The 27,918-nt window shown below is 37.1% G+C and overlaps 1 protein-coding gene and 1 non-coding gene across 2 annotated transcripts in view; both read left to right on the top strand.

Moving 5' to 3' along the window:
* Nucleotides 1-19,184, top strand: part of TMEM167A (transmembrane protein 167A) — a 29,309-nt gene extending 10,125 nt beyond the window's left edge. The window contains exons 2-4 of the mRNA XM_012802758.2: nt 4,813-4,922; nt 8,546-8,580; nt 15,514-19,184. Of these exons, the coding sequence (XP_012658212.1) occupies nt 4,813-4,922; nt 8,546-8,580; nt 15,514-15,584 (216 nt within the window). The 3' untranslated portion in view covers nt 15,585-19,184. The remainder of the gene's footprint in view (nt 1-4,812; nt 4,923-8,545; nt 8,581-15,513) is intronic.
* LOC111723943 lies at nt 5,757-5,891 on the top strand. The gene has a single exon (XR_002772348.1). It is a non-coding gene; the product is annotated as a small nucleolar RNA U109 (small nucleolar RNA).
* Nucleotides 19,185-27,918: the final 8,734 nt, after the last annotated feature.

Genomic DNA, 27,918 nt, shown 5'->3' with positions numbered 1-27,918 from the left:
TTTTTTTTTTTTTTTTTTGAGTCTCACTTGTTGCTCTTGGTGGAGTGCTGTGGTGTCATAGCTCACAATAACCTCAAATCTTGGGCTCAAGCAATTCTCTTGCCTCAGCCTCCCAAGTAGCTGGGACTACAGGCACCCACCATAATGCCCAGCTATTTTTAGAGACAAGGTTTCGCTCTGGCTTAGGCTGGTCTTGAACCTAGGAACTCAGGCAGTCCACCCACCTCGGCCTCCCAGAGTGCTAGGATTACAGGGGTGAGCCACTGCACCCAGCCTGCCCTTGCATTTTTCATAGGACTCATTATCTCCAGTTTTATTCCCATTCAGCATTTTGTAATGACTGCTGGGAACTGTTTTATTTATAGTCAGGGAAGCCTGATGAAAACCTCAATAAAGTAGAGGGCACGATTATAGCACAGTTTGATGGGTGGGTGCTATCATACTTCTACAAAAATCCTGACTGCTTGGTGTGGATAGTGGAAACAGGGAAGACCCCATGGAGGAGGTGAGTCTTAAATTGCAAGTGGGAGGATGATAAGTCAGTTCACCAGCCACGCTAGGGCACATGGCATGAGCAGAAATCACAGAGTACCTTGAAAAAGATTTCATGACTTAAAAGATCTGAAAAATTTAAACAGTAAATGGATTTTACTTACCACCTTTTATCATTGTTTACTCTATTTTGTGATTAAATATACTCACCTTTTTCTTACTTTCCTCTCTTCCCTTTAATAACATTTTTCTATGAAAATTCCAATTACTTTTCTTCTGAACAGGGACATCTGTTTCCTTTAACCCTAGACTAAAATTTTATATCACGCAACAACAGATGCTAAGCATTAAGGGGAGTAGTATAGGTGGCAGGCTAATGTACATAAGTTAAAAACACTTTTGACCAGATTCTAAGTACATCTAAAAGATTTTACCACCGAAGATTATTTGTTTAAATTTTGGGGTCTATAAATCCCCAGAACAAAGTTGTATATATCATATGTTTCATTCTTGTAAATGGTTTTCATTTATAAATGGTTTCACACACGAATGTATATATACACACTTCATTTCTTTAATAACTAAGTGCCTTTTTATTTCTTATTACAAAAAAAATTCAAACATTCAAAGGTAGAAAGAAAGATATAATGAACCCTCATATTCTCAGCATTTTATCTTCACCCCTAACCTCCTCCCACCTCACACTATTATTTAGAAACCAGTCCTGGACGTCAGTCATTTAAGCATCTTTAAAAAGGTATCTGGGGAAGAAAAGAACACATTGCAGAATCATGAATTTGGATACTCCATTAGGAAGATAATAAGTCTACATTGCAAAAGTTTTTTTAACCATTTTACTTCAAGAATCTTTTGCTTATTACAAATACAGTAAGTTGCTCCTTGAAGATGCAAACTCATACCATATTCCTTTTTAAATCCCCATTGTCCTGCCTCATTTCCCAAAGTAGAAACTAAATATATGTTTAGTTATGTTGGCTGGGAGGAAATCTGCTTTATAGTTCATGAAGTTATTATCCAGTATTACTTATTAATCATACACATATTCAAAACATGGCCTTTCAAAGGTCAGCAATGTGAGATACTATGCTTTCTATCTAGAATTGTCATTAGTTAACTCATTAATTTAAGTTACAAGTATAGATCACTTTCAAAGTAATTAAAAAGGCACATTAAACTTTACTTTTGCTATATGCATGAATTATTTGCCTAGAAAACATATTAAAATGGTAATTACAAATCATTTTCATGTATCTTTTTTAGGCCATAGAAGTAATACTTAAAAAATTTGAGAAATTCAGAAAAGTTGAAAATTGTATACAAAATTGCCCAGCAAAAAGCTCTGCATTCCTTCAGTTTGTTTGCGTAAAGGTTTACATATCTAAAGATATGCTTTTGCTATTCCTGCTTATTTATTTTTTTTATGGACTTTAGAATCAGTTGTCTGTTTCACAAATACAGGGTTTACTTTACAGAGTTGTTTTCTAGCATAAGAACATGGTATACCAGTTGTCTTAGTCCATGTTGTGTTGCTATAAAAGAATACTTAAGACTGGTTAATTTATAAAGAAAAGAGATTTATTTAGCTCAGGTTTCTGTTGACTGATAAGTTCAAGGGCATGGCCTTGACTTCTGACCAGGTCTTTTGTGCTGCATCACAACAGTGTAGAGGGGATCAAAAGGGAAATGAAGTCTGGGAGACCTGAGGGGCATTCTGGCTTGATGACAACCCACTCTGTGGAGTTATTTTATTTCTGAGCAAGCTCACTGAAGAACAGCACCATGCCATTCATAAGGTATCTGCCCCAAAAGCCAAACAGCTCCCACGAGGCAGCACTTCCCAGTACCATCACACTGGAGATCAAATTTCAATCTGAGCTTTGCCAAAACTTCCCAGTACCATCACACAGGATCACATTTCAATCTGAGCTTGGCTGGGGACAAACCATCCTTATCTAAACCATAGCACTTGGTTCGACTTTTATGTTCTTCCATATTTTAAGGTTTTCTCAGTTTTTCTTTGATGCCAATGTTGTGTTTCTTTTTTTTTTTTTTTGGCCAGGGCTGGGTTTGAACCCACCACCTCTGGCATATAGGGCCAGCACCCTACTTCTTGAGCCACAGGCACCACCCTGTTGTGTGTTTCTTATTAAGCTTATTCATAGATATTTTAGCTTTTTATTCTAGATGCTATCTTTTTTCCATTATGTCTCTAACCTGGATATTAATATAACAAATTATGAAGACTGTTGATGTATTTGGATATTTCATTTATATGCCCAGCCATCTTAGCTGGAACATATCCTACTTAGTAAAGTATCTCAAGAATGAAAAAATATATATATCCAATGTACTCAGTACTGTTATGAAACCAATTTACAATCACTCACACTTTCATATGAAGAATAGATCACAACTATGGCCCAGGATGAAAGGAGGGGATGGGAGGGGACAGGGGAGGTCAGATCGAGGGAGGGTGAATGGTGGGATCACACCTATGGTGCATATTGCAAGGGTACATATTGGATCTATTAAGTATAGAGTATAACTGTCTTAACATAATTAAGTAAACGAGATAAGGTATGTATTAACCAGTGCGATGCAAGCTTTCCTAATTGTATATGTAATCAGCACATTGTACCCCATAAATGCATTAATGTATACATGATCTATGTGTGTTTATGATTTAATAAAAAAAAAGACATTAAGGAAATGTCTGTAACCATTTTTTACTAGATTTTTCAGGTAACTACCCATCTTCAAATACCAATTCGGCCTTTTCAAAATTTTTCATAACTACGGGATCATGTTATGTCTTATTCCTGATTTTCTTAGGATGTGCTGCTTCTGAGTTTACTAAATAAGCATGTTGCTGGCTGCTCTGTGAGATTAATGTATTTTATCTACCTGAATGTGATGGAAACATTCTTTTTTTTTTTTTTTTGAGACAGAGTCTCACTCTGTCACCCTCCATAGAGTGCTTTGGCATCACAGCTCACAGCAACCTCCAGCTCTTAGGCTTAAGTGATTCTCTTGCCTCAGCCTCCCAAGTAGCTGAGGGTACAGGCACCTTCCACAATACCTGGCTTTTTTGTTGTTGTTGCAGTTGTCATTGTTGTCTAGTTGACCCAGGCCAGGTTGGAACGGCCAGACTCAGTGTATGTGGCTGTGCCATATCCACTGTGCTGTGGGCATCGAACCGATGGAAATATTCTTTATTTTATATATTTATATATTTATATATATAGAGAGAGAGAGAGAGCGATATTCCCACACTTCATTTACTAATTTCACCATCTCTTCTTGGCATCCAACTGTTGGACAGGCACATTGTCAGGTCCTGGAGAGTGAGTCTGACAACCCAGCATCCACCTTTCAGGGATGCTTCTTGTAATAAAGCTGTCAGTTTGCTATGGAAATAGAAAAGACAGTTCTACATGAAATAGGAGAAGGGAGGGAGATGGTTTCAAGGAGACTTCCTAGAAAGAGGGACATTTGAGCTGAATTTTGAACAGAGTAAGTTTGATCAGTATTTACCCAAAATGCCTGGGACCAGACAGTTTCAAATACAATTTCAAATTTCTTTTTTTTTTTCAATTGTGAAACATTTGCATTAAAGCAGCCCATGGGCAATGCCCAAAGTGGTCCGGCGAGCATTTCCTTGAAGGATGATTTTTTAGTTACAATGTCAGCACTCAAAAAGGTATAGATTTCAGAAGCATTTCAGATTTCAGATACTAGATTGGGGATGCTCAACCTTTAATAAATAACTTTTAAAGAATCACAGTGATTCAGGGTGGTTCCTGTGGCTCAAAGGAGTAGGGTGCCAACCCCATATGCTGGAGGTGGTAGGTTCAAACCCAGCCCTGGCCAAAAACTGCAAAAAAAAAAGAATCACATTGATTCTTTAAGACCAGGTATTTTGTTTTACCAAAGTCTAATAGCCTAGCATTTGGCAACTCATAGAACAAGATAGCTTAAATTTAAAACGTATTTATACGACAAAAAAGTTTGGAATTAAAGAAACTTTAGTCAGCATTTAGTCTGTCTCCCCATTCTCCAGCCAGCTTTACAAAGCACAGAGACTTAGGCTAAAGATTCCACTGAAGTCATACAGCCAGCTGTTGGCAGAGCTTGGACACCTTAGAACACCTTGTAATACTGGTCTTGAATATTGTTAGATGTACCTTTCTGTTTGCCTTGTTTAAGAAGTAAAACATGATTATTGATATGGAATTGTCAGGCATTTTTTGGCCTGTGCAGGTTTTCTTCTGATACTAATTTTTCTTTTTTTCTTTTTAGTCTGCCATTTTCAATTTTCAGAGTCTGTTGACTGTAATCTTGCTGCTTATATGTACCTGTGCTTATATCCGATCCTTGGCACCCAGCCTCCTGGACAGAAATAAAACTGGGTATGTTACTAATGATGTCTAATCACCTAAATTAGTTTTTATGGACATTGAATGTAAATTCTGTCAAAGTTGTTAGATAATTTAATTCCTGTGTGTAATTTGTATTTTACAGTAACTTTTTGTTTTCACCCTCTATTTTTAAATGTTCAAAAACTATATTCACAGTTACTTAATTAAAAGATAAATTTCAAAAGTGATCTGAAATGTATTAGACTGAAAAAAACATGAGAGCTTTTATTTAACCTACTGAAGATGAAAATAGATGTTAATTGTCCATCATTTTTATGACAACTCCCTTTTCCTTTGCAGACACTGTCTTCTCCTCATTTCACCTTTTTTGCTGAACTCTCCTAACACTTACTCAATACTTCATCCAGTTGTTGAAATTATATCATCTTATTTGTTACTTAGTTGTGCACAAAGTCTCTGTGACCAAGCAGACAGTTCCATTTCCTCCTTCCCTTCTCCCGCCACCCCCATGCCTGTTAGCTTACACTCGTACCTTACAGATAAAGCATATGGTAGAAATCAGTAAATACTTATCCCCATTGGTCACTTGCTTGCTTGAATTTCTAATCTACATAATGTCTATCTAATCTGATATTTCAATGTTTATTTCATTAATGATATTTCAATATTTCAATGTTTATTTCAATGATATTTCAATGTTTATTTCATTATTTCAATGTTTTATTTCATGTTTATTTCATGAATGTTTATTTCATTATTTATTTCAATGTTTATTTCAATGTTTATTTCATTAATGAATTATAGTAGGATACAGTATTTGTACTTTCTGATGGACATTATGAAAATTCTCTTTCAAAAGAAAGGTTGCATGTGGAAATGTCTGCTCTTCATTCCTTTGAGAGCAAGAATACATTCATAACATGCTACATTAAAAAAGGAGTTCTCAGGGCTGCCAACCTTACAGTAGAGGTTGAGTAGTAGTATATTTCTCCTACATAGAAGACCAGAAAGCAACAGCATGCCTATTTTTGCATTTTAAAATATATATTAATTCAGTCAACTGTTTGAAAACTTTTCAGTAAATCTTTGTTTCTACTTATATAAATATTAAGTGCCATTTCATTTTGTTGTGTACATGAGAAATATTTTCTACACAAGAAATTTTTACAGGCCCTGTCCCTCTCTGTTACAATTTACATGTTTTTATGAGTCTCATGATAAATTTTTCTTTCTTTATACAGTAGGTGTACTTAGATGGAGATATCTAGATAGATTGGATAAAACAAGTTCTTGATGGCTAAACTGCTTCAGATAACTTTATTATTATGTTTTTTTGTTTTTTTGTTTTTTTTGCTGCTTCAAATAACGTAGAACTAAACAGCAGAAAAAAGGATTGTCTTTTTTCTAGTTTTATAGACCCCACAGCATTACAGCAGGTATACTTATTGATACATAGCCTTAGTAACTAAGCAGCATTAATTGCATTGTTTTTTATCATTTTATCATTCTTTTAAACAAGAATTCCTGTTTAATTAATATCATTTGGAATAGTACAAAATATATAGGTGGAGAAATATGGAGGGAAAAAACTAACATGGTACTTGTAAGTCTCTGAGTTGCCAAGTTAGAATTCTTTATTCATCTAAAAAGCTTTTAATACGCTAGCTGTGTAATGCTGATTGCTTAACAATACTTTGTTACTTCTAAAATATTCAACATGAAAAGACCTTGACTTTGGATCTGTCTCCTGGTTGTACACTGTGTCTGTGGAGCTTGATGCTTCCTCTGGAGGGCTTTGAGCATTCTGCTCTGGGTCCCTCATCATGCTCCTGCAACCAGAGTAGCTTTAAATTATTAATAGAAAATCTATAATCCATAGGTTCTAGAATCATCAAGGAACCAGGGCTTCACAGATGCCTAGCCATCATGAAGAAGTGGAAGACAATTCTATTTTTTTTTTTTTTTTGAGACAGGGTCTCCTTATGTCACCCTCTCTAGAGTGCTGTAGCATCACAACTCACAGCAACCTCAAACTCTCAGGCTTAAGCAATTCTCTTGCCTCAGCCTCCCAAGTAGCTGGAACTAGAAGCACCCGCCACAATGCCCAGCTATTTTTTTTTTTATTGCAGTTGTTATTACTGTGTAGCTGGCCCAGGCCAGATTCGAACCCGCCAGCCTTGGTGCACCATATCTACTGTGCTACAGGCACCAAGCCAATGGAAGACCGTTCTAAGTGATATTTGGAGTTATTGTCATATGTGCCTTTTGCGTGTGAATTACTGAGCAGAGATGATGTTAGTCCATCCTGAGGACTTCCTGTGTAATCCTCCCGGTAATCTTCCTAACTACCCTGTAAGGGTGGATGCTATTGCTAAAGAGAAAAATTAATTTGTTCAAAGTTATACAACCAGTAAGCAGGATTGAATTTAATTAAGCATAATCTGGCCTTTATGCTACCTTGTAGTACTTTCAGCAATGCATGTATCTTTTTTCCTTTTATTCCTACAGTAAAATGGTTTTACCTGTCAGAATGTCCACTCTTTGAAATAAACTTTTAGTTTTGCTAATTCCATTTAAACTAAGAGACCATTTGCTTTAAAGTCTGGAAGTTCACTATACTTCAGAGGAGGAACAAATATAGGACTTAATTGAACTGGTATTTTCTTTTCTTCTTACTTATTCAGTTATGATCCATTAGCCAGCCATTCCAAAGTGTACGATAAATTTCCCTGAAATTTAAGTATTGAAATTTTCTTGAGCTACTAATCCTAATTTATGCAATAAATAATGTTGATTTATCTTAGTCAGTAATCATAGTCACTCCATTTGTCCACTTACACAAGTCTGTGCTTTCATCAGACTAACAAAATGGTATCTGTAATGTTTTTGGTTTTTCATATCTCTCTATTCATTCCTCAGATTCTTTTTTTTCTTCAAAGGTGGTACATTTTATAGATGCCAAATACTATAGTCATGTAATATGTAATCCACAATATGGCCTTTCATAGAACTGAAATGCACATCGTCATTCTAATTCTTAATTCTAGAATATGTGTTTTAAATGCCATATTTAATGAACTCATATATAGTGTCCCCTAAATTAGGAAACTTTATGCTTATATTGAAAACATAGGCACATTTTATTTTTATTTCTTCGTATCAAGTGACACATAGTAAATACTACAGTTGGAGTTCATAATTATAGATTATCTGAGTATAGAGCTACATTCTGTGACAACTGAATTGTTTAGTATTTTCTAATGTCAAAATTCATCTAAAATGTGTCTATATCATTTTCTCAAAATTAATGCTTAACTAAATTGGCATATAAAATTTCTGCTTTTGAGAGTAAAGTACTTCATACAAAAAGCCCTTGTGGAAATTTCTGCCACCTGCATTACCCTGGGGTGGACCTATGACACCACATATATTCCAGGTCATAGCAATTTCTGTAAATTGATGGTTGATAAACTATTGTGTCCTACTCTCATATGTGAATGGTAGCCTAACGTGAAATAAGCAGATTTCAGATTTGAAGCAGAGCACTAAAGGTTAATAATCAGTACATAATTAATTATCTGTGAGCTATTGAGAAGATAATTTACCATTCCCAGTAATTGATAGCCATTTTTTTTCTTTTTTATTCTGTGCAGACTGTTGGGTATATTTTGGAAGTGTGCCAGAATTGGTAAGTATCTATACTCTCTCTTCATTTCTTCAGCCATATATTGTTGACTAATTTATCTTAAGATTACATTCTCACAAATTAAGTGTAAGTTTTAAAGCACAGGTTTCCCAACTTTAAAGTTCCACCAAGCTCTGTTTTTTATGCTGTGTAAAATTAGACTTAGTGAATACTTAATAGTATTTCATTACTAGAGAGATGTAAAAGTGTTTTTTAAAAAGTCTGTAATTCAGATACCAAATACCATGTGTTTCTAGTTTGGGGGAGATTTCAAACAAATGTGTATAGTTTTTGTACACATAGGTTCATGGTGTAAACATCCTGTTCTGTACATTGTATGCTACTTTGATAACTGAGGATGTATTTTCCATCAAGTGAAGGGTTTTCTGAGCAGCCGTCTAAGCATAATCATTCTATCGTCCTTTTTAAATCATATAATCTTTAACTGTTTTATCTGTTGAACACTGTCAAAGCTGAGCTTTCTACTGATTAAACTGCAGGTGAATGTGGTTATTATCTAACTTTTCATGAGATTAATAGCATCATACATGGGTTTATAGATAACAATATCTTTCTATGGCATCTCCCTATATATATAACATTTAACACTCTACTTCGAACAAATGATTGTGAAGTGAATGAAGCAAAATATATTGGATTGCTGTATGTAATTCACTAGTATTCTTGAAAGATAGATTGTACTCTTTTTTTTTTTAACACTTCAGATCATCTATATATATGCCACTTGTACTTCAAGTGAATATTTTTTGTCTTTTTTGTTTATTATTTGTATGACTGAGCAAAAAAAGTGCCTGGATCTTAGTATTTTTCATCTAACAGTTTATTCATGCCTTCATTTTTCTTCTGTAAAGCTGTTAAACTTTTATAATGAAAAATCAATTTTCTACATTTTACATTCAATCCATTTAGCCAATCTGGAACAACCCAAATTCCCCCAACTAGTCCTTTTAAATAGAAAGAGGGATTTAAGAATCATCTTCCTTAGATTAACTCTGTTCCCTTCAAAGTACTGTGTTTTATTTTGGTTTTCACTTTAGAGATGTGAAAAATTTAGAAGATGGTTCATAATAAGAGTAACAAGAAACAAAATTGATTAGAGACTGAAGAATATAAATTAAGTTCTTAATGATAAAATTCTATACCTCAAAGGTATAATATGGATTCAGACCACCATAATAAAGTGAGTCACACAAAAATGTTTGGTTCCCCAGTTCATTCAAAGACATGGCATTATACTAGATAATTGAGTGTGGAATAGCATTTTGTCTAAAAAAAAATGTACAGTGTACATAACCTTAATTAAAAAATACTTTATTGCTAAAAAAAAAAAATTGATATTGATTATCTGGCTCTTCATTGAGTCTTGTTGTTGTTGAAGTTTTGGCCAAGGCAGGGTTTAAACCTGACACCTTGTATACGGGACTGGTGCCCTACCCACTAAGCCACAGGTGCTGCCTACCTTCAGTGAGTCTTAACCTTTTTGCTAGCAGAGAGTCTTGCCAGATGGCTGCTGATTGTGGTCAGGGTGGTTGTTGCTGAAGTTTGGGGTAGTTGACAGTTTCTTCAGGCAGCAATGAAGATGGCTACAAGGACTGACTCTTCTTTTTCCTAGCGGTTTCTCTGTAGCATGCAATGCTATTAGATGGCAATTTATAAGAGTGGAATTCCTGTAAAATTTGGAGTCAGTCCTTTAAACCCTCCACTGCTTTATTGGCGATAATAAGTTTGTATAATATTCTGAATCCTTGGTTATCATTTCAACAGTATTTATAGCATCTTTGTAAGGGATAGCTTCTATCTAAAGAAACTTTTTTTTGAGACAGAGTCTCACTCTGTGCCCTGCCTAGACTGCCGTGGTATCCTAACTCACAGCAACCTCAAACTCCTGGGTTCAAGCAATCCCCTTGCCTCACCCTCCCAAGTAGCTGGGACTATAAGCACCTGCCACAATACCTGGCTAGTTTTTCTGTTTTTAGTAGAAGTGGGGTCTCATTCTTGGTCAGGCTGGTCTTGAACTCCTGAACTCATGCAGTTTACCCACTTCAGCCTCCTAGAGTGAAGAAACCATTTTTAAAATGATCCCTAAGAGGCAGTTCCTCATCTACTCAAGTCTTATCCTGAGATTGCACAGATCAGGCTCCATTTCTAATTCAAGTTTTCTTGTTCTTTCCACTATATATCTGCAGGTATGTTCCCCACTGAAGCGTTCAGTAATCTATTCTATCAACAGAGTTGCTGTCATCTAGGCTCTGTCATTCCCTTTCTGGAGTAAAATAAAATAGATTTAGCGTAATTCTCAAGGGCTCTAGAATGTTCAGGTTGGTAGATGAGCATTGGCTTCAACTTAAAGTCACCAGCTGTATTAATCTCTCACAAGAGGGTTAGCAGCCCTTTGAATCTGGGAAGCCAGACATTGACTTCTCTAACGTCCTAGATGCTTTCTTCCAATAGAAAGCTGTTTTGGCTACATTGAAAATGTATTGTCTAGTGCAGCCACCTTCATCAATGATGTAGCTGGATCATCTGGATAACTTGCTACAGTTTCTCCATCAGTACCTGCTGATTAACCTTGTACTTTTAACCTCATGAGCCAACCTTCACCAACTTCAGACATAAGGGAATATCATAGCTGATTTGATCTTCTATCCAGACCACTGAAACTTTCTTCATATCAGCAATAGTCTGTTTCACTTTCTTATCATTTAGGTATTCACTGGGGTAGCATTTTTAGTTTCTTTCAAGAACTTTCCCTTTGCATTCATAGCTTAGCTATGTTTAATAAAAGAGGCCTAGCTTTAGGCCTGTCTTGACTTTCAACATGCCTTCCTCTCTAAGCTTAATCATTTCTAGCTTTTGGTTTAAACAGAGAGACATACAACTCTTGCTTTTACTTGAACCCTGAGAGGCCATTGTAGGGTTATTATAATTGCACTGATTTCAGTATTGTTGTGTGTCAGGGAATAGGAAGGCCAAGAGATGGGGGAATGGCCAGTCAGTGGAGCATTTATCAGTTAAGTGTGCATTCTTACATGGGTACAATTCATGGTACCCCAAAACAAATACAATAGCACTATCAAAGATCACTGATCACACATCACTCTAACAGATGCAATAATAAGGAAAAAGGGTGAAATTGTGTGAGAATTACCAAAATAGAACACAGCGACATAAAGTAACTACATGCTGTTGGAAAAATAGTGCCGATGGACTTGCTTGATGCAGCGTTGATATAACCCTTCAATTTGTTTTTTAAAAACACAACAGAACATCTACAAAGCTCCATAAAATGAGGTATGTTGATACTTAAAAGACTTTTTCTAAAGAAGACTTGGGTATTGATACAACGTCTGAAGATACTTATAGCATAAACTAGACTTCAATACATTAAAGCATCTCCTAAGATTCATGTGTTATTTGCCATTGAAATCATTTACACAGTAGGTTTTCTTCCCTTGAGCTTTTAATGATAGGCCAGACTCATTAATGGGGGAAGTTGTACGCCTAATACTAAATTATCCAGAAGCCCTTTCTAAGTCTATGATGATGAGATCACAGATTCTTTAGCCTTTCAGTTTTTGTGCTGTAGAAAATGATAGTATAAGAATAAAGGGCTTCACATGAAAGTACTCCTTTCAAGGCCCTCATTCCAATATCGTGACTCCTGAGACAGGCTTTATCTTCCAGAGATACCAGTGTGCTTTTAGCTTACTAAACTCTTCTTCCCAGTATTCTCTCTCATAGTTTATTCTCTATACAGAGATAACCCTGGAAATCTTTCTTTTGCAAGAAGGATAATTGACTTTAAATTGGTAAAAGCACAAATATATTCCAGATGAGTAGTTGTCAGTCAGGGAGCATTTAGCAAGACAGTTGTGATTGTCACAAATGGGCTGAAGGACATAGTGAGTATAGGTCGGGGATATCGCTTAACTTTCTGGGATGCAAGGTTAGTCCCTTGCAGCATAATTATCCAGCTCAAGGTAGCAATAGTAGTGTAGCTGAGAAGGCCTGACCTAGATTTACAAAGGTTTGTGGTGCACATTTATCTGGCACTCAGTCCTGCACACAGCTACAAACCTTGGGATAACAGAAGAAATCCTACACCCTTCAAAAAGACCTAAGAAAAGAAAGATAAAGAGACAAAATAGCAGGCTAATACTCATAGCTAGTGGTAAATTTAAATATATGTATATAAAACAAACTGTGTGCTTCGGAGGCAAGTCCCCCGAAAGGGAAGTAAGAGTATTACCAAGGAACAGAGTGGTGAGAGTACCGCAGATGATCTGCAGAGAGAGCAGAAGGGAAGAGCAAGTCTGGCGTTAGGAGGCTGTTTTCATCTTGGTGTTATCATTAAGTTGCCAATGCACAAAAAAGTAGTAAGAGATTTTATTTTATTTGCTATTTTTTTTGTTTGTTTTTGAGATAGAGTCTCAAGCTGTCACCCTCAGTAGAGTGCCATGGCATCAGCTCACAGCAACCTCAGACTCGGGCTTTAGCAATTCTCTTGCCTCAGCCTCCCAAGTGGCTGGGACTCCCGGTGCCCACCACAACACCTGGCCATTTTTTTTTTGTTGTTGTTGTTGTTGTTGAGCTGGCCCGGGCGGGGCTCAAACCTGCCTCGGTGTATGTGGCCAGCATCCTACTCACTGAGCTATAGGCACCAAGCCAGTAGTAAGTAGTAAGGGTTTTTAAATCTGTTTTATTTAATGACAAAAATATATGCAGCTCCATTCAGTAGTCAACTCAAGTGACCCTTTGAGCACAATTATTAAAGAGAGTATGCTTAAAAGTTTGAGACATCTAGTTTGTAACTTTCTTAATGATTTCATATGAATAATATACTTCATGTATAATTGTAAATAGTGCCTTTTCTTTTTTCTTTGTTCATTTATTTCCATTTTTCTCTCTTGACCATAGGGATGCCATAGGTTGAATAGTTCAGTTAAGTGTTCATTCTTGCCAATTACGTGGAAGCATTAGCTTTTCCTTTTGGCAACGTGGCTTAGAAAATGTTGATGCTGATATGCTGCTTTCTCAAGTGCACGCTTCTCTCTTACCTTGACACGGAATGTAGCCACAGAGAAAGGATGCAGTTTCAGTGGGAAGAGACCCAGCCACATCATCTTACATTTCACATCACATTACAGCGACTGGTTTACATTCACTTAGACAGACCTAAAACCAGACAAGAAGTAACATTCTTACCCAAGTTCAACCAAAGATGTTTAGCTCTACCACATGGCAGTCTCTTTTAAGAAAATTAAAACCAGGAAAATGAGACCCATATGTAAATTACGGCATTCTGAGTCTGAGGTTGAAGAAGGGAAGAACTTCCTCAAAAACTAATTTCCACCAGATGGAAGACTTAGGAAAGGATTAATTTCTTCCGTTGGGTACTTAATAAGACTATATTAAACAAGGAGAATGTCCAGCCCTAATAAGAGTGACACACTTGCTTATGAAACCGACCTGAATTTGTGTACAAATGGGGGGGTTTTGTTTGATGACTTGGGGGTTTTATCCTAAAAGAATTAGCATTGTTTAAGCTTGTAACCCAAGATTTTTTTAATTTTAATAGATTTCCTTTTTTCAGTTGAGGTGGTGGTAGTATAAAAACAGTTTCTCTCACTGTCAGGGCATTCCTTTAGTTGGAATGCAGTCCATTAAATGTCTATGGATAGAAAAAACACTTTCAGAAAGCACCAAATGTTTGCATTCTGTGTATGTGTATAATATTTTCTATAGAAGTTGTCATCGAGCAGACACAGATATGTAAACCTATAAACTATGGCTGTGTGAGCTCATTGAGGAAGTTGCGAAAGAGAATACAACTATGAGAATTTTAGTCATTGGTCCAGTGCTAGTTAACTAAGCTTACTATGCGAAACTGGGAAAGAATTGATTTTAAACATCATAGAGAAACACAAGGAAGGGAAATATACACCGTCTCTCCTAGAGGGTACCAGGAAGTACCCAAGATTATTTCTAGAAGTAGTTTGTTTGGTTCTTCTTAAGCTGCCCTTGAGGCAGCATATAAATGCCTGGTGCCTTATGAATTATTACAGCCTTGCAATTACTGATAACAAAGGAAAGAACAAGGTGAATGTGAGTAACTCGCAGCCACGGGATGTCTCTCTGTTTGCGAGACTTTTTCACAAGCCGACTTCAGAATTACTCCATGCAAAGAAACGTCTCCCAGCATAATACTCCTTAAGCTCGTGTGAAAAATTGACTCATGCAGAAATGGTTGTTTCTAGTTCTACATTTCTAACCCAGAGTTATAAATGGTGACATCTTCATTATTTATATAGAACTGTGGTCCAATAACACACAAATAGAGACCAGCATCTGGAGATTTATCTCCTCTTCATGAGCATGTTATTTTGTGTCCATTTTAAAAATGGAACTGTATTGACCATCCTTCGTTTATTTTCATCCATGAATGTTTCCCTTCCTTTCTTCCTTTAAGTGTCATAAATTAATACCAGGCAGGAAAAAAATTGTGGCTAACAATTGTATGTTGGATTTCTTTTTAAAGGTGGAAAATTTTTCTTTTTATATGAAATCAACAGTATTTCTCTGGTCTCAACTAAGTTGAGGTCATTTCTCTTTGATCTGTCCTACATTCTGGGCTATATTTTCTAATGTTGAATATATGCAGTGGCACAAGAATGACACAGGGTTTTCTAAATCTGTGAAACTAATTGATACAGTTTAGCTAGTGCATTCTGTACTGGACTCTGTTATGTTGCATCTAGTTTCTTGTTTTGCGCCCTGCCCTCAAATGTGTGGACCTCGTGTGCAAGAACTTTATCTTGATTTCGTATTTGTCACTTTTCCTACAGTGAGTAATAACCTTAGCACGGTCCAGACTAGCCACTCAGTCAAAATAAATATCTCCTTTTTTCTCAACAGGTGAACGGAAAAGTCCTTATGTTGCAGCGTGCTGTTTAGTGATGGCCTTCAGCATCCTCTTCATCCAGTAGCTTGGAAAATGCCAGAATTGAAGTGCCATCAGATTTCCGTGTGAACAAGGACTTACCTGCAGAAAATAATGGAAAGAACAGTTAATCCTTTATCCCCAGACATGGAAGGAGATAAATCTCCAGATGCTGGTCTCTATTTGTGTGTTATTGGACCAAAGTTCTATATAAATAATGAAGATGTCACCATTTACTACTCGGAGTTCAGTGATCTGTAAGGATCAGCCTCCGTACTGTCACTACAGAATGACATCGTGCGCATGTCATTCTTTGTTTCAGACACCAGTTGTGAATGAGGTATCTCTAAGGCACAGTAGAAAAGAAAATAGCAAATTACTTAAATTCTTTTTGTTAAGCTTTGGAAATGATAAATCTTTTTAGAGTGAGACCAATTTTGGACTGTATTTGTTATTGAGGAAAAATGGTTCAATTTGTGTTGGTAGGGATTGCGTTTATATTAATAATGCTTGCTTTTCCTCTGGACACACCATTTTGATCATTAACCAGTGTACCTCTACTCTTAGTTATTTCTAAAGTTTATTACAGGTGTTTAAACATACTTAAAATAAGCCCATTCAATTCTTAAGTAAGAAGATAAATGTCAAGGGTAGATGATAAAAGTATGTGTAGGTGAATGTGAAAAGCCTAAGTTTTACCAGCTAGCTATTGTTTTGTGAAAAAGAACATTCTCAGAATGAAAAGAGTAAAATAGAATAATTATAGAATTATAGTCTGAGAAGTGTTTTTCTTTTTTTCTTTTTTTTAGTGTCTTCAGAAATGAATATCTATTTCAGTTGCTCCCCTAAAATGGTATTTTTGTTTTCTTTTTTAATAGAGTACTTCAAATCTAGTTTATGTGTTTTCTATCAACTTGAACTGGAATCTCCTGTGTAACTTTGTACGTGATAAACAGTTTTCAAGTCTGCTTATTCATATATATAGCATAAGTGTCACTGAGCTTTGATAATAAAAGAACAGCTTCAGCAACTTGTAGTCTACAAGAGGAATACTGGGAATATGACTTAAAAATTTTATAATAGGGCAGTTACAAGTTTATGGTTAACATTTCTTAAGGTGCAACTGAAATTCAGTTAAAATTTCAAAGCTAAGAGAAATTTAAATCTTAGACAAAAATTACATGTAGAAACAAAGTATGGGACTGAAAGCCACCTAATTTTAAGAAATACTTGAAGCCACTTGGAATTAATTCTGGGAAACAAAACCCTAGTATGTGTTGCTCTTTTGTTTTGGGGGGCCAGGGATTGGTTATATTTTTGTTTTCTACAAAAGAGCTATTGTAGGCTGTAAATGCATTTATTTTATATGTTGGCATGTTCCTGGCTAGTTAAAAGTGGTATGTTTTCTTTAGACAGGGAATCAGGTTATGATAATTGTCCCTACTCTGAACTGTCTCTTGGGTTTTACATTAGGTCAAGGATTTTCAGAATATCCCAAATATAGGGCTCTTGTCAGCATATCCATGCTGAGTAAGTCACCTTTCTGGGTCTAATTTCTAGTTGGCCATCTGTTGTCCAGCACTGCTGCCAACTGGATTTTCTAAAAGCTGTGTCAACTAATTTTTGTATATGCCTATGCAAATCTAATATGAAAAGGGGAAGAATATTCTAGATAATCAGTTCTAAGACATTTGGTAATTGGCAATTTAAAGGAGACAGATGCAAAGTAGATAGGAAATAATTTCTTTGGGACACTGTGGTAATACATAAAACTTTTTGCTGTGTAACTGAGTGGGAGGCAGATGACTTCTAACCCCATCCATTCTGACCTTTTGAAACAAGCTCTTTGGGAGATGGAGGAAAGGCACAGTATCTACATAGAAAAGTAATTAGCATTTTCTTCAATGTATTTTTTCCAAAGAATACCACTGACCTCTCTGTTACCTAATTCTAAAGATGGTAACAGTGGTTTTAAACCCACAGAATATTCAGATATTCCTCCAATGGTCTTGGCTGGGTGGTGAGATGCAGAAGAGGGTTACAGATGGACGTAAGCATCAGATGGACAGCTCTGTCATGCAGACTTGCAGGCCTGATGGGATCCCAGCTTGCCCTGATCAATTGTTCTGCCTCGCCTAGCTTCAGAATCTTGATTCTATCTCTTCTGGAATGTTTGTGGTGCTAATATTCAATACCTCATTGGCTTCATCTGTGCTAGTGGCACATCTTCTAGGCAGTCTTAAAAAATGGTCAGTGAAAAGGCCACATAGTCTGTTGAATTCTCTCTGTGGCTTAAAAAAGTTGAGGATCTAGTCCAATGTCTTATGAGACCTTGTACTGAGTCAGGCATTATCCTAAATGCTCTTACATGTTCAAAATCAAAATAGCTCTTACACACTAGGGACAATAGTATCTGTAATATGAAATAGATTCCATCATCAAAGAAAATGATTAGGCTAGTTTTATCTTGGGCAGAAAGAGAGGTTTGAATGAAATGGTTTTTCCTAATTTAAAAAATCAAAAGTAAACAGAAATTCACCTAATTTGTAGAAAATAAAATTGTAAGTGGAATGTATCCCTCCTTTCACCATTTCTGGAAATAATAGAGTGCATACAGTATTATTATTGAAGATAGAAAGACAGGCACAGAGTTTCTTCCCCAGACTAGTTCATAATGTAGGAGATGAGAGGAGTGAAGTTACGTATGGGTAGGTGATCCTCAGGATTCTAGAAGAAAACAAAAGGGTGTCAATTCAGTCAGAGTGTGAACTTCATTCTGGAGGAGGAGTGCTAAAGCTGAATGTGAGAAACACTGTGCAGAAGCCAGTGGTGTTGCTCAAGTCTAGGAGTACCTGGCTGTGCCACTCGGAAATATTAACACATGAACCTAGAAGGGTGGACAGAGATGAGATCCTAAATGGTCTTGTATTTTTCTCATTCCCTTTACTACGTCAGGATTGAAGTTGACTATGTATTCCCACCTGCCTAACACAAAAGTGCTTAAGGACAAAAAACAAAAATACTTCCTTGGTGTATGTGTAAACAAGTTTGAATATCTCCATGCCCACTCTGTTTTGGACTAGGAGTCTAAGAGTATACTAAGGTACAGAAAAATAACTAGTCAGGTCAGTATTATTAGGAACTGTTAACAGCTCAGAATCCATTGATACCCAAGCAGCCATGAATGTTAAAGCACGTACCAGTACAAGAAACAGATGTAATTGCATTGTCATTTCCTGGGTGCAAAAAACATTTCCAATAAGCAAGGGCTCCATTTTTAAAGCCTTGGACAAGTTATTAGATCATAGGAAGCTGAAAACAGTGGAAGATTCTCAGGGACCACTCTGTACTCTTTGGTCAATAGATAGTAGATGTTCGGAACATGTACCTAATGGCATTGTGAACACCTTCTTATTCTCAATACAAAAATCACTACTCACTTCTGAAAAATGGCTTCATAATTATGTTATTTATATACTGCCTTGCCCCAAACTAATCCCAAAGTACTAATCTGAAATGTTTTGCCAACATCAGGCAGAAGGGGGATTTGGAAATATATTTCCTGTGATTCTAGAGTACAGACAATCCCGATTTCTTGTTAGTTCATATGTCTAGTGTGTAATAAAAGAATGAACTCTCAAGCATCCCAGTTTTGTATGATTGTCAAATGAGTGAAAGCAATTTTTAGAGCTTTGAAAATAGCCACCTTCTTTAGCAAGACAGGAATAGAGAAAGTTTGTTTCTTTCACCTGCATTTTAATTCGTGACTAGCCAGGTTAGTTTTAGGATTTATTTTTTTTTTTTGTATCTTAAAGGTGTTTATTATGTTGCTGTTTCTTCAACTAAGCTTTCAATAGCCTATGTGACTTGCTTTAGATACGAAGTCTTTAAATCTACCAGACATGATCAAAATCTGATTCTGAATGAAAATGATAGTTATTGACAATTTTCAACCTTTTGTCCAAAATGTGTTTGTGAGCAGTGCCTATAGAGACGATTATTCAGTCAATTTATACTATCATCCTATTTATTGAGAAATATGAAAAAGCACGTGCCTTGCTTTAAAGAACATGGTCTTCCTACTGTTATCTTCCCATAACTGAATGAACAAAGGCGTGTCACTGGAAAGAATTCATCTAACCAAATGAATTATGCCAACTAAATATTGAATTAGGTTTCAGTCTCAAAAAATATTTTAAGGTAAAAGTAGAAAGACAGTATGTTAGTTGTTTCCTTCACTGTATGCTGCAACCTTCCTCAGTGCTCCATTTTACAAACAATGAATGTACGGTTATATAGGAAAATTGCTAGATTTCTGATTTCTAACAAGTCAGAATTCAAAATGTCTTCATTTAATGATCATGGAATTTAATATATCCAGAAAGGCAAGATCGGTTCTTAATTCAGATGGTTAATATTAATATAGTTAAGCATAAACAGATTCGTCTGCTGCAAGAGAGGGGGAAAAAACATAAATATTGAAGTGACGGTAGGTCACTTCACACACTTGGGGAGGATGAGAGCACTCAAGAACTGCGCCATCGGCTCGGCATCTGTGGCTCAAGCAGCTAAGGCGCCAGCCACATACACCTAAGGTGGCGGGTTCGAATCTCCAGCCCGGGCCCGCCAAACAACAATGATGGCTGCAACCAAAAAAAAATGGCCAGGCGTTGTGGTGGGCGCCTGTAGTCCCAGCTACTTGGGAGGCTGAGGCAGGAGACTCGCTTGAGCCCAGGAGTTGGAGGTTGCTGTGAGCTGTGATGCCATGGCACTCTACCCAGGGGAACAGCTTGAGGCTCCGGCTCAAAAAAAAAAAAAAAAAAAAGCTGCGCCATCCCCAAACACTACTGTGTGAACTCGGACAAGGAAAGTAGCCTAAGAGCAAATGTGTAAGCCCAGGGTTTATTCCCAAAGTGCCAAAAGCTATAATTCATCAGTCACTTCAACTTTTTTGAAGTTTTTTAGACTTAGTAATCTGAGTCTAGGCTAAATACCAGCAAAGATACTGAACTGTTTAAAAAGAAATAAGGCATGAAGGATTTCAAGAAAGCTAGCATCAAAGAAAGAATCTTTGCAGTACACCAAGTATAAAAAATGATCTGTAGTCTCAAATTAACACCAAAAGATTTGACCTTGGAAATTTAAGTTACAGAGCTATTGCAAGTAATCACCATACAATGACCAGGCTCGAGAAAAGCAGAAGACAGTCTATTCCTTTTGATTTTATTTAATAGAAATAGTACTCTTTCCTTTTTTTTTTTAAAGCATTTCCATCACATCTTTCAAGCATCTTGAAAGAAGTCTTAATTCAATCTTTTAACAGAAAACTATTGAGACCTGCCTTGAAAAAAAAAGAATGGGGATAGAACTCAGAATAACCTTTAGGCCCCTCTAAGAACAGAAAAATTAATCCCTTTGTCATTCCCAGTTCACAAGGTAGAGTCTTGTCTATCTCCCAAACATGGTGTGGTCAGAGGAGGCCAGTCTGACCGGGGATCAGGCTAAAGGAGGGAAGGGGAGAGTAGTTGTAGGCCCATCTGCTGCTTAATGTGACATCCTGAATGAGCTACAAAATGATTGCCCTTCATCTCTGGGGAACAAATTTCACCAAAGACTCTGCCTTGTGGTCGGCACTAACCAGAGCTTTACAAGAAGGTCAATTCTAGGGAATGCAGTTGAACCAGACCAAGTTGACACATTACAAAAATCACTGTGCCTTGATCTCTTCCCAGCAACTCAAAATTTAACATATTCAAAACAGAATTCTTTATCTTCCGTTATAAACTTGCTTCTTCATCTGTGGTTTTAAATAGTACCACTTTTCTTCTGTGCTCTAAACTTTCTAAGCTTCCAAACTACTCTTTTTTTTTCTTTCTCCTGTCATCCTCTTGCTGACACAAGTTATAACCTAGTTCTCTGGTTTTTACCTCTGCAGTGCCCACCACAGGCAGATGACTTCAAACTCAACAGGTGACTGTCCAATCCCACACACTGATTTTATACTTAGATATAAGCCCCTTCCCAAACCCCAAAGGTAGGAAAGGCCATTTTGCTTCCCCAAAAGCACGTAGAGGGGAGTGAGTTATAGCAGAGGATCTGGCATGCTGTTATCATTATTTAAACCAAGAATAACACACTGTAGACAAGATGAAAGATCTAATAAAAATGTGCTCTTATTCCCAATTCTAAAACTTTAACAGCTGGGCTTTCCCATGTGGAATAATGATACATAAATAACTCAGCCAGGAAACAGAGAGGCTGTGAAGAAGTCCAACAAAATGATAGATGATCTTGGACACTCTGGATATCACACCCAATGGAATTACAAGGAAATAATGGTCATTGGAAGGTATTGGTGAGCTGGTGCTGGAGTGTGTGAGCGGCAGACGGTACAGGGCCTGCAATTACTTGAGTCGTGTATCACTAGCTCTGCCGTTTTCCTTCTGCTTAAGCATAATAACACTCCCTACTCTAATCCATAGGGGCCATTTCAGCTCCATCCAAATTTGTCATCTTTTAATTAGTCATGGAAATCTAGAGAAACTGACTCAGAAAATAAACATTTTGAGCTCAAAACTGAAATAAGTTCCTAATTCTTACATTTAGCTTTCTTTTGAAGGTGACAAATATCACTGAGTGCATCTATTTAGTATTTTGTTTGTTTGTTTTTAATTGTTGGAGAATCATTGAGGGTACCGTGAACCAGGTTATACTGCTTGTGTTTCCTGGGTGAAGTCCCTCTATTAATAGTGTCACACCCCCAAGAGGTATGTCACACACCATGGACCCACACCCTCCTCCATCCACCATGTACTAGCATCAATTATTCTCATATCAGAATTGAATAACCCCAGTGAGAATGGCCCACATCCCAAAGACTCAAAGCTGCAGGTGCTGGCATGGTTGTGGAGAGAAGAGAATGCTTTTACACTGCTGGCGGGACTGCAAACTAATAAGACCCTTTTGGAAGGAAGTATGGAGAATCCTCAAAGAACTCAAACTAGACCTCCCCTTTGATCCTACAAACCCAGTACTGGGCATCTACCCAAAAGAAAAAAATTATTTTATCATAAAAACATTTGCACTAGACTATTTATAGCAGCTCAATTTACAATTGCCAAATTGTGGAAACAACCTAAATACCCACCAACCCAGGAATGGATTAACAAGCTGTGATATATGTATGCCGTGGAATACTATACAGCTACTAAAAAGGATAATGACTTTACATCTTTTGTATTAATTTGGATGGAGTTGAAATACATTCTTAGTAAAGCATCACAAGAACTGAGAACTGGGACCCTCACCTTCTCCACTCACTAAAATTGATTTAAGATGGATAAAAGATCTAAATCTGAGGCATGAATCAATAAAAATTCTCAAAGAAAGTGTAGGGAAAACAGTTAAAGTTATCGCCCTAGGGAAAGACTATAAGGAAGACCGCAGCAGGAACTGCAGCAACAACAAAAATAAACAAATGGGACTTAATTAAACTGAATAGCTTCTGTACAAGAACCAAAGCAAATAGACAACTATCAGAATGGGAAAAGATATTTGCATGTTATGAATCAGACAAAAGCCTGATAACTAGCATCTACAGAAAACTCAAATTAAGCAACAACCCAAAAAAAGCCAATAATCTTCTACATCAATGGGCAAGAGAAATGAATGGAATTTTCTCTAAAGAAGACGGATGAATGGCTAACAAGCATATGAAAAAATACTCATCCTCCCTAATTATCAGAGAAATGCAAATCAAAACCACCCTGAGATAGTTAGTATTCTTATTCACATAATCTAGTCAAAGGTCACACATTCCCACTCCCACTTCTTCCTTTCACTAAAGCATACATAGTTGGCACAAATGTCTAAAGGCATTATGAGAAAATAATAGGCACAGAACTTCAGCCTAAGAAACTGAATTTTCCTTCTCCATTTACATGATGGGAAAGTGATAAGGGGGGCCACAACCCATATGGTAGACACAGAATTTAGGGATAAGTCTCATCCTCCTTGGGTTTGGGTAGAACATCTCCAGAAGTCTTCCCAACTCTGCAAACCAACAACTGCCCTGTATTATTAACTGCCCTCCAATGGTTCCACTTTTTTTTTTCTCATTTGGTTAAACGTGGACAAAGAACTCTTAGAAAATTAAGATTCTTTTGTTTTTGTTTTTGTTTTTGTTTTTCTTTCCAGGTATGTTCTTCGAAATCCCAGTGCAGCTAGAAATTCTACATTTGTGACATGTACCGAGGAATTTACCTTCCCAGAAATTATGTGAGGGCTCTTTCTGGTCCTTTTGAAGAGTCACAGGAAACATTCTGTGATGACCACAGTGGTTACTTCAGTGGGAAACATTCATGGAACATGTGCTTCTTTCACTGCGTACTTCCATCAGCAAAATCAACTAACTGCCTACACTATGCAAAGGGAAATACCCACATGAACTTGAAAGAAGACAAGGGGGGAAATAGAGAAAATTACTAATAGGCCTTCAATTGTGCATTTCCCTCTGCTCCGTGCCTTTGTGCGCTTGTACTTGCGTGACTCGTGCAGCACACGCGTGCCGCTCCCCTTAGCTACCATCAATCACCCTAGCACACTGAGTCACTAAACGAGAGATGTTCCTATTTTCAATCCCATACCTAAAAATAATGTAATTTTTTTTCTTGACAAAACTAAAATCTATGAACTATAGGAAATTCCGAAAATGCAAATACACAAAAAGAATAAAATACCATACCTGTGGTTCATCTTACAAGGGTACATGTGAATCTTTCTAAATGTAGAATATAAATGTCTTAACACAATAAGAGGATGCCATGAAGGCTGTGTTAACCAGTTTGATGAAAATATTTCAAATTGCATATAAATCCAGCACACTGTACCCCATGGCTACATTAACGTACGCAGCTATCATTTAATTTAAAAAAGAGAATAGAAACAAAAAGAATAAAATAAAGATTTCCAGCAATCTTGCCAACCTGAAATAACCACCATTAATGAGTCAGGTAAAGATACACATGTGACAATAAAACGTAATTTCTTTTTACAAAATGGGATAAAATAGTGTGTGCTAATTTGTAGCCGCCTTTTTCCCCCTATTTAACAATATATTATAGTGCTCACGCCTATAATCCTAGCACTCTGGGAGGCTGAGGTGGGTGGATTGCCTGAGCTCAGGAGTTCAAGAGCAGCCTGAGCTAGAGTGAGACCCGGTCTCTAGTGAAAATAGAAAAGATTAGCTGGGCATTGTGATGAAGACCTGTAGTCCCAGCTTCTTGGGAAGCTGAGGCAAGAAGATCACTTGAGCTCAAGAATTTGAGGTCGCTGTGAGCTATGACAACACGGCACTCCACCGAGGGCAACAAAGTGAGGCTCTGTCTCACAAAAACAAAACAAAACAAAAAAAATCCAGTATATTACAAAGATCTCTTCTCAAATTAGAGTACGCCACTGTGGAATATGCTTTATTTAACCTACATCCTGTTATTGGATACTTAAATTGTTTTCACTCTGGAAACAATTATATAAAACATATATAAAAGAACGATGGCACAAATAACATTAATGTCCTCTTGTACTAACTGGCTACCCTAAGTTTCTACTTGAATCTGCATGTACAAGTCTTCCCTTCACAGTAAGTATATGTAGGTGAAAGAGCTGACTGCTTACCTCTAATTATTCAGGGTCACTTGGAAATATCTTTCCACTCCACCGTACTTTTAACCAAAAATTACACCTTTTAAAAGCTTTGCCTTTGTATTTTATAAATCTTTAGTAAAGTAGATCATGATGCATTTTAAATAGTTCTCTTCCCCCACCATGAATCCTTGGATCTAGTATCTGTATGCACTGGGGGAGGGACCAGCTGCTGGGGAACTGTATTTGAATCTAATTCTGTTAAACACTGCAAGATACTAAACAAAATGGAGAAGGGAAACTATATTCCCAAAATTTTCACTGTGGAAACTGATGGTCCTGAGGCTGAGCAAAAGAAATTAGGTTATCTCGAAAGTAATAGAGACAGACACAGGAGCTTGAAAAGCGAGCTTGGGCGTGCTGCAGCGTTTCAACTAAGCTAAGCACTCCTGGTTCCATCATGCAGCCTGTCCACCATGCAGCCTGTCCACCATGCAGCCTGTCCCTCATGAGGCCTGTCCCTCATACAGCCTGTCCCTCATGCGGCCTGTCCCTCGTGCAGCCTGTCCACCGTGCAGCCTGTCCACCGTGCAGCCTGTCCACCGTGCAGCCTGTCCCTCATACAACCTGTCCTTCACGCAGCCTATCCACCATGCAGCCTGTCCCTCATGCGGCCTGTCCCTCATGAGGCCTGTCCCTCATACAACCTGTCCACCATGCAGCCTGTCCACCGTGCAGCCTGTCCACCGTGCAGCCTGTCCCTCATACAACCTGTCCTTCATGCAGCCTGTCCACCGTGCAGCCTGTCCCTCATACAACCTGTCCTTCATGCAGCCTGTCCACCATGCAGCCTGTCCACCGTACAACCTGTCCCTCATGCAGCCTGTCTCCCATGCAGCCTGTCCCTAGTGCAGCCTGTCCCTCGTGCAGTCTGTCCGCCATGCAGACTGTCTCCCATGCAGCCTGTCTGCCATGCAGCCTGTCCTTCATGTAGCCTGTCCGCCATGCAGCCTTTGCTTTCAGCTTTTTCTCATTCAAAGTGCCCTAGTGCTGCAGTTCCATTGCCATAGTGGAAGTTGTACAAGATCGATTCATAGAAATTTTTGATAGAATGTATTCATATTTTATGCTAAAAAATGATTTACACAGCCATTAAATGCATATCAAAAGCAAACTTCCAAAATAAAAGGATATACATAATGTATTTAGTGATAAAATCATGTTACAAAGTACTTTATAAAATGTAATCCCTTAGTGCAAAAAGTCCTGTTTGCATATATGGACACGCATACATATCTGCAAGAAAAGACTATAAAACATACACCAACGTGGTAGTCGTGATTTTTCTTCAGGACATAGACCTTTCCTTTTGTTTTTTTAAATCTGTGTTTCATTATGGTAAAAATATATGATCAAATAAATGGGAAGTATGTACATTTGAATTTCATAACCTCCTTTTTTTAATTTATGCTTGATATTTCAGATCATGAGATTCATTGCAACTTGCTCCACTGATTTTTTTTCCTCTTTGTTTCATTCCCATGAGAACATAAAAGGCCTTTGTCATTTTCTGTCTGAGCCTGTAGCTCTATTTCCCTTTTCTTTCTCCCACACTCACTTTCTCAAGCCGGATGTTTCATATAAATTAAAAGTATTTAAGGGTGGTCACTCCTTATTTGCCTTTGGAGACCCAGAATGTGCACAGTATTTAGTAAACTTTCATCTCTCATGTAAATTCTTAGTTCTTTGAAGAAGCACAAATGGAGTGAATTTCCCCCCAGTGCTCTGACTTAAAGCATTTTCAACCACCAAGAAAAGCAAATCATTTAAATTTAGAACTGACAAGAAACAGACTCAGTTATCTTCAAAATACATGCATTAAGAAGAGTCTGCCAAGAGTTTTGTGTAAAGGCAAAAGATAATAAACTTAAAATGTATATACTAGTCAATGAAGTTCTACATATACAAGAGTGAGTGTGATCCAATTTCCAAAAACAAATGTCTTGTGTTAAGTATACAATTAATGCCAAGTTAATTAGTTTATTTTTTGAGTGACGAAGCTCTCATCTATTTTAAACAAACTGGTGGGCATCTATTTGGGATTGCATGGCACAAAGAACATCAACTTTAGAAATTCCTCTGATTTTCTGGCTTAGTACAATAATGGCAAACATTCACTTTATGTACCTTATAAAATACTAGAGAATCTGGCATTTATTATGCCATTCAATTATGTACACTTTGAGGCTCATGAAAAACTGAAGCATGTTCAAGAGCCAGACAAAAAAACAAGTAGTAAAAAACAATGTTTATACTTATCTCCACAATTCTTAGTAAGAAAATCTGTGCATGAATGATTCTGTAGTAGTTAAATATGGCTTTGACATCCAAGAGTGTTTTCTGTATAAGTCTGTTAGTTACTGAAACCAGGTTGAAGAATGGCGTGTTTAAGAAGCGTATGATACAGAATTTATGTCTATTGATTGGAACTTTTTCTCATTTAATGATTTATTCTACCTTTCCTTACTAAGAGTTCTTAGAATATTAGAAGGGAGTATCAACAACTAGAAAATGAATAGAAGTGTCAACGAGGTTCAGGTTATTAGTCGGCAGATTCTTAATGAGCATAGTTCACCGGTCTATAAACGTTGATCAATCCTTTTGAATCATAGCTCACTCACCTACCCAATTACTCACATATTCTATGTGAAAATAAGAACTGGTGAAAGTTATCAGAG

Source organism: Otolemur garnettii, unplaced genomic scaffold, assembly GCF_000181295.1.
Source record: "Otolemur garnettii isolate 467f Iridium unplaced genomic scaffold, OtoGar3 scaffold00017, whole genome shotgun sequence".
Lineage (NCBI taxonomy): Eukaryota > Metazoa > Chordata > Mammalia > Primates > Galagidae > Otolemur > Otolemur garnettii.
This window is presented reverse-complemented; position numbering and strand designations above follow the sequence as displayed.